The sequence below is a fragment of the Ambystoma mexicanum genome, chromosome 6p, assembly GCF_040938575.1.
Source record: "Ambystoma mexicanum isolate Mex_15411 chromosome 6p, UKY_AmexF1_1, whole genome shotgun sequence".
NCBI classification, from domain to species: Eukaryota; Metazoa; Chordata; class Amphibia; order Caudata; family Ambystomatidae; genus Ambystoma; species Ambystoma mexicanum.
Genome location: NC_090935.1, coordinates 1,519,176,048 through 1,519,189,398, shown reverse-complemented (window position 1 = coordinate 1,519,189,398; position 13,351 = coordinate 1,519,176,048). Strand labels below are relative to the sequence as shown.

Here is a 13,351-nt window from a genome sequence, read left to right as displayed (position 1 = left end):
TACCCTGTTCAGCCAATCACCTATCCGATGAGTAACAGTGTTTAGTGGTAGTTTGCAGATACCAGGTTTCTCGGGGGTTTGTCATTTATCAAATTCTAATCATTTGGCAATTTGGAAATGTTAGGGATGGTTACAGGTATTTGATGCTTCCTAGCCCACGACAAGCGGTGAATGCCCATCTTGTGTAATACGTTCTCCACAGGGTGCAGTTTAGTGTCTGTAAAGGAGTTTTAGCGCTGACACCAGCATTTAGTGTAGGGCATGTTTCAATGCGGAAAGAAGCTAGTTGGGCACTTCCTAAATTACATGTTGAAGTATGAAATGTATGGTTTGCCTAACAGGTTTTAACCTCAGGTACATGCTGGAACCAAGGCCTGCTAGGATGGTATGAACTCTGAGTTTGCTCATTTCCTAATCTGTAATGCATATAATGGTTAAATTCCCAACAGTGTCAAACATGTTAATGTAATTCTGCTATATTTATTATCTATGGTTATGGCACAAAAGATACCCTGCTCCAGGACTGACAGAAGAAAATGTGCAGTACAGCGCCTTCATTCCTTTCACCTATAATTCTGAGAGTGTTTTAGCCCATTTACAGAGTATGGCAGGTATTTACTTTCCACAGGTAAAGGATCCCTGTGAGCTGGCCCTGACCAAGCTCCTTGTGAAAAGACTGAGTCATTCATACCTGTATTCTCAGGCTTGGTGATGCAAGTTACTATCCCTCATCACTCATAGAATGGCACAGGGGGGGGGGGGGGGGGGGTGTGTGTGTGTGTGTGTGTGTGTGTGTGTGTGTGTGTGTGTGTGTGTGTGTGTGTGTGTGTGTGTGTGTGTGTGTGTGTGTGTGTGTGTGTGTGTGTGTGTGTGTGTGTGTGTGTGTGTGTGTGTGTGTGTGTGTGTGTGTGTGTGTGTGTGTGTGTGTGTGTGTGTGTGTGTGTGTGTGTGTGTGTGTGTGTGTGTGTGTGTGTGTGTGTGTGTGTGTGTGTGTGTGTGTGTGTGTGTGTGTGTGTGTGTGTGTGTGTGTGTGTGTGTGTGTGTGTGTGCGCCCACCCTTCTGATCCTTACAGATCGCGACCATCACTCCTTCTGTTATTGTGCCATATCATATCTTCTACCACACTTTTTATTATTAACGGGCAGTACACTGTTTTGCTTTGAATGTTCCTTCCATTAACCAGAAGGATAATCTGAGCAGACCACTCTGACTGACAGAAGACCCAGCACTACCAGCTGGCCAAGTAACAGTGAAGGGCTAAGTTAGATTGTACAAGAGACACACTTGCATGGCCATTTGGTCACTGGTAGGTGATACAGAAGATTTGTCATGTAGTAATTGGAAGTAAATTTGGTCAAATGTGGTGTGAATGTTACCCAAGCCGGTATATGTGATTAAATAGCATACACGTACTGCATCAATCATCCATACGACCTGAAATTTGCATTATAAACAACATTTACTTTGTTCAGGCAGCCACGTAGATACCGTAATACAACATATTTCTTCGGATCCTTAGATGTGGAAGTGCTCACGGCTTACACATTCCTGTGCGTCCAGCTAATTGAAGACTTCTATAAGAACTATGGCATATCAGATATCAATAGTAAAATCAGTTAGTCTAAGTCCTAATCAGAAGACGATAAATTAATCTGTATCTGCTTATAAATGTAAAGGTCACATTCACGATTTCAAATGCCACAACCTTATCAGAGATAAACACAGCACAGAGTAAGACACTTTTATTATGTAGAACATGTTTGAGGCAATATGTCCCATTCCCCCATGTCCCATTCCCCGGTCAGTCGAAGAAATGATGAGCAAGTGGCCTAGTGGCAGATGAGAGATTACACAAAAGTATTAATCAAATGACAGTCCATGTGGTATCAGGAAAGGCCTGTAAACAAGAGCAACACCCCTCCTAGAACCAAATATCATGGCAAAAACAATGCACACAAGCAATTGCATCACTATAAATAAAACATTCAGCAATCTTAAAATATGGTCCCAGAGTCAGCAAATATAAACATTTTCAGTGAAATAATGTATCCTGCAATATGAACAACCATCAACAAGGCCAATAGGTCAACTTCTGCGCGTGAAGGGCTGTAAGAGATGAAAGATATCATGTTAGAAAGCTATGGGTCCCAGAAAACCTTAGCTTATGAGGAAGGAGGACTTGGCATCCTGAAGGTGAGATATTTTGCTTGGGAGATTATCCAATGTCTAAGTTTGCAGATGTAGACTTCATGTTTGCTGATTTTGACTTTGTGTTTGACTTCCCTTACTTCTGTAAATAAAAACTCATGACTATACCTTTCCGGATCCATTTGTCATCTGTCCCATGAGGCCTTTGTGGCTGAAGTCAATGGAGTACTTTAAAGAGTGGTTTCACAGGCTGCTGATTCAGAAGCTGCCTGCTTTTGGAGTGTCTAAAGACTAACATCTTTCTTGGAAGGCCGAAGTATATTAAATTGCAATATTCCAATGTTGCCATTACTAAGGCTGTGGTCGGTTCCAACAGTGATTTGTTTGCAATAAGGAGAGAGTTTTCTGGAACATGGTGAACTTATGTTTTTTCTCTATGTCAGAGTTGACTTTGGGGATGAACAGGTTGTTATTAAAAAGGATTTTTAGATTGTTTAACTCTTTGCAATGTAATGCTGGTAAGGGGTTAATCTAGTCCAGTTGGCCAGGTATATGGGAGGGAAGTGGGGACAACACCCCATGTCATAACTTAAATTCTGAATCACTTTAAGCAGAGGTAACTTACTGTCAAGTTGTAGTTAAAAGACGGACATTGATCTCTCTTTTACCAGATCATAGTTCAGCCATATGCGAATCTGAGTATCAGCCTGCAATTGAAAATTGTTCTGAATAGGTGTAGCACCCTTTTCTTGCAATATGAAAAAAAGAAAGTGCACTGTGCTGTTGCTTTAAGATCTTGGCCAGTTTATGCATGTCAATCTTAAACAGACGTGGAGATATAGGATGCATGAGGAACACCACATGTCTGGTTGCAGTCGAGGTAGAATGAGCCTATCCACTGCAGGCTTATACCAGATTCTCAAACCCAGTATTTCATACTTTTCAACAGCATTTTGGAGTACACTGTGTCAAAGGCTGCTGAGAGATGGAGACGGATTAAAAAAACAATAATGTCCTTCTACTGCATAGAGTCCTTCACACTTCCCAATGTGGTTTCTGTCAACCCATTGGTGAGAAACATGATTGAAGATTGAAGGTGTTTTTCTGTTGCAGATATTCTGGGATCAGTCTGGTTGCTTCTCTTTGCATGTTTATATTGGGACAAACATGGTAAGTTAAACAAGTGGCTGGGAAACTGTTTCATGTAGGCCACTGGCTCCTCAGAATCCCCCTCCATGCTCCCCCCGTACCCCCTGACACCTACGTACCTGGTCACCTATTCCCTCATCAGCCAGTAGTCGGTCAATGCTGTTGCTATGAATACAGAAAAGGGGCTGGTTCGGTCTGCATGGCAACACCATTGTTGGTATTCTTTTAAGGGAATTTGGTGTGCATGCTTCGTGCATAGTAGAACTTCCTTTACAAAAAAGCAGCAATCAGCTCCTCGGATCGCTTGCCAAGTGATACACCTCGGAGGAGGCCAGTACCAGTCAGTAATGCCCTCGGCCCATCTTAACTTGGCCAAAGGGTCTTAATCATCAGATGATGCCCCATACTTGGTATATCATGTTTTCAAAGTTAGCTAGGATTGTTTGATCTGCCAACGTTTTTCCATTCGTAGTGATATAATTCAGTAACTTTGATATTGGTTTGAAAAGGCTTAGAGATTTTTGACTGGGAAAGTGAGAAAGCAGGAAGAAGTAATGCATGAAGGCTACGGTAAAGCTCGATCATTTTATAGTGTAGACTACCAATGCATTATAGACTTATATAGCAAAACAAGTCAACAATCTCATCCAGATTGCTAAATTTGGTTACTTGTTGTGTAAGTGATAGCCTGCACCAAGCAGGCAATAATATAATGTGTATAAGAACACACTGGACTTCGATCTGCTGTAGTAATGTTGGCAGTGAAACAGATTGTTCAATTTTTTAAAGAGTTGGTGCTATTTTATAATTAGGATAAATCACGAAGCAGGTGTACATGTAGAAGCATTGTTTGCACTGGCAGAAGAAGTGCAGCAGTCCAAGGACCTGTGTGGCAGCCATGAATGAAAGCCTAAGGCAGTTCAAGCCTCAGTTCTATAAACAAAGGACTTAAATGTATCTTTAGCATGAGAACTAGAACACAATAGGAAGTAATTGTTATTCTCTTGCAAACCTGGTCACTTACATGGGTTTCTTATTTTGAGGAAGTGACAGACCACAGAACAGTCATTGTAGGCTGTGTGTGCATTTTCATTGGTAATAGAGAAACCTATTAATAATCTATTAGAATTCAATATCACCATCTAATACTGTCAACATCAACATCTATCAACATCTGCCTGTATGATGAGAAAACAGAGCTCCTCCTCCTAACCACCCCTATGAATATCACCAAACTGGGAGACCGATAACGTTCCTTCAATATTGATGTAAACATCAAAGTCGCCAGTGAGGTAAAAACACTGGGTTTTTACTAGACTCCTCATTAAACATGGGCCAACAGGTCAGCGCAACAGCCTCTGCAACTGCATAGACGTGCAAGCTCATTCGGTCCTGTAAACCTTTCCTTTCCTCTAAAAGCTGTATCACTCTTGCCAAAGCCTTAGTCTTATTCAAAATGGAATATTGCAATGCGCTATACTTAGGATCCAATAAACATAAAGAACTGGCTTATCACGAATGATGCTCCTCATTAGAGTCCCCAGCCATCCTCCTTCCGAACCCGATTCTGAATCTCCACCTGTAAATAACTTCTGCACTCTGTTTACTGCTGATTATTTATTGTGTATCATGTTCATATATTATATTTACTGTACTGCCTTTTTATTATCATTGTATGTAACTACGTAACTGCATTTTCTTGTAATGTACCATGTACCCTAGCGTGAGGCACGCACTATAAATAAATAACTAAACTAAACTGTACAGACTTCCTTTCTAGGGTTGAAAGATGTTTTTGAACAAGAAGGGTTGCCAAACCTTTTACGGTGCTTGTTTGGTAGTCCTACTTACTTTGCCTGCATTAAAGCATCATAGGTTCAGAGGACCTTGCAGAGTTCCTGAAGAACTGCACTCGGACAACAGGAGTCAGAGGGAAGTACTGTCTGTCAATAGGGATTTCATTTGGAACAGAAATCACACACTCTCTGGATAGGGTGCCTGTAAAATAGGGGGTGAGTACACAAGGCTCTGGTCCAGCAGGTAAGTGGGGAGGGAGGGAGGAAGGGTTACAGATTGTTTTTGGGGAAAGGAGTGAGTGTGGAGGCAATAGGGAGTGGCTCCCTGTTGCCTTGCCACATTAAATACAAATTTAAAGAAATGGCACCGGGGAAGGGCCTCGGGTGGCTGCAAGCAGCGGGTGGAAAATGTCTATTCTCGCCCGCTGTTCCAGCCACCTGACTGTCTGATGGCCCTTCCCCGGGTGCGAATGCGAGCGATTTCATGAACAAAAATGTTTTCAATCATGGTTATTTAGACATCAGAGATTAAAAGGCAGATAATTCAAAATCTTGGTGGCTAGCACTTGAAAAACCTCCTCATAGCTTTTAAAAGTCTGAAGAGCCCGCAAGGAGAGTAAAATTGAAATTTTCAGAAATGATATTTGGGATCAATATACTATAACGACTTGAAGATCGGGGTCAATGATTTGAACTAAATTCTTAACACGATGGGGAGCCAGTGGCACTTCTTCAAAATGGGGGATCTGTGCATTTTATTGAAGCAAAGCCAACTACTGCACGAGCAGGAGTGTTTTGAATCATCTGCATTTTATTAAAAACCTATTGGGGGGGGCAGTAATGAGTTACCATTGTAAAAACATGAGCTACTAACAGCACGGGCAATGGTGGCTGCATGACATTCTGATATTTATTTCTTTTTTATTTATTTGCTTTTTAAAGTGCTCACACAGCCCGGAGGCATCAAGGCGCTGTTACAGGAATATGTCTTAGTTGCATATTTATTACGCGCTTATTACCCAGAGGTTTTTAAGGTGGACCCTGGGATCGAATCTGTGTTGCTTTGTGCCATCTTGTTTCCAAGGCGAGCACGTTGCCGCTTGAGCTACCTTCCCGGGACGAGGGGTCTAACCTACTTGGGGATCATTAGATAGTAATATGTCACAGAAACGAATTTATTTATGTGCTGGACCATGGAGAGCTGTGTGTCAAAATGGACCCCTAGATTTTTCATCTGCTCTGTATGAGATGAGCAATATACTACAAGTGTCCTCAAAATGCCAGGAACTGAGGACTGTCATAAAGTGTACCAAGTTAGTGTTTCTGCTCAAACATATAAATTATTACAATCTCAACAAAATATTTATTAAGACAGCATGTATCAGTACAATCCATGAGGCATGAATAGCATAAAATAAAACAAAATTACACATCTTTAAACCACATATTGTACTATTGTCTGTTTACCCATTGCCGACCTTGCCTGTTTCACGGACCTGTGACTGTCTCCCGTATTTGGAACTATTGAAATCCGCTCGCACTGCATCGACCCCGACCTGTCCTTTGGATTTGTTTCTGCTTTCCGACTCGGCTCTGACACTCCACCCGCACGGCAACTACCACAGCCTGTTCTTTGGATTGTGTCTGCTTCCCGATTCGGCTTGTAAACTCTGCCTGAATAGTGCCAGACTTGGACCGATCTTTGGATTGCATTCACTTGCCACTTACACCGGTAAGCGCGGTCTGTTGACACTGACTCTTGTTTTCATCATGGGGCATACACACACGCCGGAGGTACACCTTCCCTGAGCAGTCACCTTTTTCTGGGATCCATTTCCACACGTACCTTGCTTCCTCATTTGCTTACTGCCATCACCACAAAGTTCCACAGATACCTTATGTACAGGAATTTGGATGCTATGCTGAGTACATCTATCTGTGCATCAACCCGACACTAATGCGTCCCTCATGCCACCTGGGTATAGTCCCCTAATAACCTCCCATCTTTAGTTTGCTCTCCCGTCCTTTATTTTTACTCAACCACACTTCTGGACATCACCCTCCTGGACACCTGAACAGTTCTATCTGGCAAGGATTAGTCCATACTCTCACAATATATATTGGGGTTGGTAGGGGCAGGATTGTTACTCTGGCAGGTGTGATGTTAGTAAATTAGTGATTTACTCTTGAGTTTTCCTAGAGGAAGACTCAAGGCGAAGGGCACCTCTGGTACGGCTATTGAAGACCCTGTCACTACTCCATCCAGGTTACTGTTCTTTAATATAGTGGTTAGTTGTGCTCTACCCTTTTGTGCTCTACACGTTTTAAGCAGTACTGACTCAGATTCCTCTCCTATTGTTGCGGCCTGGTGTCTCAACATGGTTTTTGGATCTGTCGCTCTTTCAAGTGATTTGCTCCTGTAGCTCTCCTATTGACATAGGCTAGTGGGGTGTGTCATTGGGAAGATCTCCCTCTTGTGAGGAGACTTGGACCTATTATGTCCAAGTTTACTACACAACAGAGTCCAGGTTGACATATCCTTTGTTATTCCCTGGTGAGTACCTCCTGATACCTTGCCTGCACTGCATCCTGATAATTCTCTCACCACTATCCATTCAAACACTTCCCATTCAACCCTTTGTTATCCATCCTACTTGAAAATATAACATGATTTTAAAAAAATAAAGCCATAGTTGCATCTGCCTTCGCTTGCACAGGCCTGTTTTGTCCTGTGGGAGACAAGCAAACATCTTGCCCTGTACATTCACAAAGCTATTGTTTTTTCCAGTGCTGGTTTAAGGGGGCAGCTAGCCCCTGTTACAAATCCTGGCCTCCGTATTAACCCATATCTTGTGTGCCCAACTCTGAGCGCCACTTCATACCTACCAAATGCCCCCATGTAATGCTTGACACTTGTGGAGTGTAATCGTGATGAGTAAATGAAGGAGAAATTACCATTTCTCATAACTTTTATGCTCCGGCATTGTGAGTAATAAAACTCTGCCTACAAAGTACACTTTGCAGGCGGCTTTCATAATGGAGTCTGATGGAATTAGCCTGGTCTTCAGCAGGTGCTAAACCAAGGCAGATTTCATAGGAATCCTTTGGTTTTTCACCTGCATGAACATCTTATGCAGGTAAAACCGTGTGGTCTTAAAATATGGAGACTTTCTGTCCTCCTATGCCTTGGAAAAGCAGAAATACGAGATGGAGCACAACATGAACATATAAACGCACTTTTACACCTCCATTTTGACCATCATATGTTCGAAAATGACACCCTGTAATATTTTCAGTGACATATGTATGTACAAGGATATTAGATGTACTTGTAAGTACCCGTAGAAAGGAATACAGTGAACATGCTTGAATGATTCTTTTAAGTAATATAAAGGGTGCGCAATATTGCAATATTTTACTCTTAGACATTACTGTTTGGGTATGTCTTACTGATATATATGTCCTGTGTGCTGCTGAGTGAATTGATTTCTTAGACTTTTTTTGCAGGTCAATATGCAAGCGTTTATAAAATAATCAAGCAAATAAATGTGAGCAACAAACAAACAAACGAGATTCTTGTACATTTGCTCCACGTTAGCAGCAGGGCCAACTTCTTTACACTACAGTTTCAACCACACAAACAAGAAAGCTGGAGTCATGCGAGCCTGTTTTTCTTTTTAACACAGGTCAGGACGCTTAGTAGTGCAACAATACGTTTTGCATCAGAGTTGGCACAGTGGTGTCTTTTTGGATGTATCAGGACACGATTTGAAAAATGTTTTGTTCCCAAGGTTGGTGGGGTACTTTTTTAGAACAGAATCTGGTATTAATAATGCGTCACTCACCAGGCATGACTTCTACATTAGCTTTCTTCGTATCGTTCCCCAGCTTGTTGGTCACTGTGCATGTATACTCTCCAGCATCTGCCTGCGATGCTCGATTGATATGCAGTTCAGAGGACTTTTTTCTGAAAAAGAAAGAACAGTTGACATTAAATTCATGAGTAAAATCTTAATTGTGGATGTACATTCAAGCAACACAAATAATCTTAACACTGTATCAGCAACCGTTTGTAGTCCTTGTGAGCGACTGCCACATTTAGATTATCCTTGTGTTAATTTTAGTAAATTAACTCTCACAATTAAGTTAGAACTCTGTAAAACCTATAACTGACTGTCCCTTTTAATTATGGCATGCACAAAAGTGAAATTATTTTTCCTTTCTGTGGAGGGTCAGAAGAACACATATTCTGATTTTCCATCTCACGTTTGGTATTTATTAAATGAAAGGTGAAAACTCCTAGCTTCCACTAAACTATGGGTGTTCCCTACCTAACAAAATTAACTAATGTGCTTGTCAGTAATCGGTGAGTCCAAACCAAGTTCAGCTCAGTGTCCAAATTGACCTATAGTGACCCCTACCACTATTATAACTACTAAGGCACATGAGAATGCCTCCCTTGCCCTGTAAGGCGGTCTTCCACCACGTTCAATTCAATGGCATATCCTCAGACAGTTTTTGGCAACTGTTCTCATCAGATCACACAGTTTAGATACTGAATTCTTCCAGACCTCTTTTATTGTTTTTCTGATTCTTTCCTTTTTACCCCTTCTCTTCCACTTCTGTATACATTGCGATCTTCCTCTTTATATGGACTCAAGATTTCTCTATCAATCTCCTTTCTTTATCTTGGTTGGGACTAGTTTCTGTGTCCAAATTCCAATGGTTACTTTCTTCATATGCTCTTGACCCTTCTGTTTGACTAGGATGAGTAGAAGTGTTACACATGTGATTCCTACTCTTCTCATGCCTTCTTGATATCTGATTCTGACTGGGACAATTAGGAGAGTTCCAATAATTATTCTCACTCTCTTCAGACAATCTTAATGCTTGCTCTCGACTGGAATGAGTATGAACGTGCCACTAATGATTCTCACGCTTCAGACCACCTTAATACTAGATCTTGACTGTGACAAGTATAAACTTGCCCAGTAATGATTCTCACTCTCTTCAGACAATATTAATATTTGATCTTGACTGGGACAAGTATGAGCATTTAGTTATTATCTCTTGTCCCCTTCCGGGCTCTCCTGCTTTCCCAGTTACCTGCACTCTTCGAGGATAGCGTCACTGGGGTTTGCATCAGGTCGGGACCTTGTTCTGTTGTCAGGTAGGCTTCTCTTTCTTCTGTTCTTCGTTTGATCAGCTTGTTCCGTGATACTTTTCCAAAAGTAGTTTCAGCATTATTTATGGACTTCCAGGTCCACCGTGACTTGCTTGTGATTACACCACCACCCTTCATTTGCTTTGGTTCAAGATGCTTTGCATCCAGCTTCACTTCTGGAGTCTTCTACCATCTCCACCTTCCCACGGTGGAGGTTGTACATAGGCATCTTTCCGCGGTCGGGCACAGCGTGACCAAGTTTCAGTCAGCATTCGACTCCCAGCTGGTTTGAAACACTTGGGCTCTCGCATTCCCCAGGTCTCTGTCTCTCATTTATGACGCCGCCTTGGAATTTCCTGGGCGTAGTGCCCAAGTCCTTCTTCTCTGTACGACTTAACATTCTGTATTCCTCTATTGGTTTTCTTCATCTCAGTACTATGCCGATGTTTCTGCATAGACATCAATGGGGTGTTTGGCTGACAATAACAGGTTTTAATCTGCTCTTCATGTCTTCTTTCATTAGATGCCACTGAAGGGGGGTTAATGATATGCGATTTAGGGAGCTCCTCATAAGAACAGAAGTCCTTGTTCCCAGAGGGGGAGTATCTCCCAGTGAGGTCCCACTTGCCTCGCTAGGGAGGGTATTGCGTAGTGGGTTCCCCTCCCTAGCCTGACAGTGAAAGGGTCTCCTCGGGAGATGTTCTATACAAGTCAAATATTGCATTAAATAATGTGCACATAAATCAAAGAGGAAATTGTAGGGGAAGCATGGTATAACAAGTATGACACTGACAAAAAAGGTACAGTTTGTAAAACCTTTATTAAAGTTTCTGGGGTTGAAAAAACTCCTACTTTGCCCTATAGCTAAGATAGGAGTGGTCTATACCACCAAATGATAAATAAAACAGTCCTAGTGCCGTCCGTCAAATCAAAATGGCCTAAATGAACAAAACCTAATGGCTCCCCTACGTAGGAGAATATGTATGCAAAACAAAAAATCACTGTCAGAATATAAAGCTAAAGTCTGGCTGAGTCAGCTCACCTCCCCGCGTTAGACAGTATGGAGTAAGGCGGTCCGCGTAGAAAGGATGACACACTCTGGCTCAGGTTCTCAAAACAAAGCCATTTCAAAACATGGATCGAGGCCCATGCTTAATTCACATCTTTTAGGGGTTCCCTTCCCCTAACTTATTACAGTTCAAAGTTCACGTAGGTCTCCCTCAGTCGGGCCCAGCCCTTTTGCTGATGTCAAAGACTATCGAATGTGGGTGGCTTTTAATACAGACCTCCGTAGGACCACTTCGACTTTACCTCCACATTCTTGTGTTATTTGCTCCAGTATCTATTGGCTCCAGTATCTCCTGATCTGGGTAGTCCGATGTCATGGGCACAAAAGTTAAACTTTCACCTTTTTACTCCCCCCACTTTTCCCGGCGTTACTTTTGATCACTTCGCTTTTTATAGTTCATTCACTTTATGAAACAAAAACCTTTCACCTTTCATTGAGTGGGCTACTTCCTTTCGCTGTAGCACTCCGCTACTCAGTATCGCTGGTTTTACAGCTATCAAGAATTCAAATCTACAGTACACTGTAAAACCTACTCTACAGCCCTTCTAAAGCAGCACATTACGATCAAAGCGTTGAGCAAGTTTGGAATGATTAAAAGCTTTGTGAAGACAGGGGGCCTCCTCACAAGTTGGGCAGAATGGTAAAAAAAGCAGAGGTAAAGCTATTGCCGCTGCTTTACTGCTCCGCCCAACTCGGAATTGGGCAGCTTTTGGCCGGAGGTAAATCTGTCCACTTCCCCCCCATGTTCGGTACTATTAGCGCCACGTAATAGTGCAGAAAATACCCAATTGGGTCCAATGGACCCAATATGAATGGGGATTTACCGCCCCACCGCAACTCAGGATCCAGCGCTATCGAGTTGCGGTAACGCTATTTGCGTTGGGTGGTATATATCGCCCACTTGTGATGAGGCCCAAGAGGAGGATTTTCAATTGAAGGAATGTTGCAAGTCTATGAAATAAGCACAGACCCTGGAATCCATTATAAATTAGAGATGTACACTGATCGAGAAATACATTGTTTGAAAGGATTGGAGGGGAAGCTCCGGAGGTGAACACTCGGCTTACTCCAATCACTGCCTATGGAATCCACACGTATTGAGCTAGGGCTGGCTTCCCTTGCTACTCTATTCAAGGTGAAGAGAAGGGTTTTACTATTCACAATAAAGGCAGATATAGGAAAGACGCAATTTGGATGGTATAAAAAGCCAGGCAGAGGGTTCTCTGGCACCAACCCGGAAATGAAGACATATGTCCTGCTTATAAGGAGTTTCATGACAGTATACGTTGGAACCTGGATATTGTGGAAAACCTTATGGTGGCAAAAAGATCTCTGGTAAAGAAGACTTATGAAAGGGACAGAATTAGTCATATTTAATACCCATCGGGTAAACAAACTTTAAAAAATTGTGCGGACCAACGCTTCCCTTATTTGGTACCATTCACCTACCCGATAACATGTAGTGAACAGAGATTGAAATACTTTGGCATGAAACTCAGATTTCCTTTGTGGTGTTGGGTGCCAGAAGTCAGATTCCCCAGGCAGAACATGAATGCAGGATTTTCTGACTAGAACTAGAAACCACTAGACATCTCCTTATCCAGTGTGTGAAGTTGAGGGCAGTAAAAAGAACAATCTATGGGCCTTTGGGGCAGATGCATGAAGGTGGCACTAGTAGTCCATTATGGAATAGCATTTATACCTTTTCTTCCAAGGGTGCTTATCCATGCAGTGTACATGGTATGGAGATAATTAATTGCCAGGACGGGGCAGTAATTGGCTTGAAGGTGATAAGAAGCCCGCGCAGGCCAAGGGCAAGGGGCTGTTTGGAGCCGCCTTCCAACATCTAACCACTCCACATGGTGTCCTGATTGGCAACAGGGGCAAGCCATGCCCCCAACGTTTAGAAGTGCTTCCCTGAACCCTTCCGGGTGAAGGCCGCGCGGCCAAGGACAAGCAGCTGGAGCCACAGGCTGTATACAACAGCGAGAAAGCTTTGCCTGTGAAACGCGAGTCGGTCCATT

General features: G+C 42.5%; 1 protein-coding gene across 10 annotated transcripts in view; it reads right to left on the bottom strand.

Annotated features, from left to right (window-relative positions):
* The window catches only part of NRG1 (neuregulin 1), a 2,309,699-nt gene that overhangs the window by 595,679 nt on the left and 1,700,669 nt on the right, over nucleotides 1-13,351 (bottom strand). For all 10 annotated transcript variants that reach the window (XM_069626364.1, XM_069626365.1, XM_069626367.1 and 7 more), the window contains one exon: nucleotides 8,940-9,061. In XM_069626364.1, coding sequence (XP_069482465.1) covers nucleotides 8,940-9,061 — 122 coding nt within the window. Of the gene's footprint in view, nucleotides 1-8,939; nucleotides 9,062-13,351 lie in introns of those variants that run through there.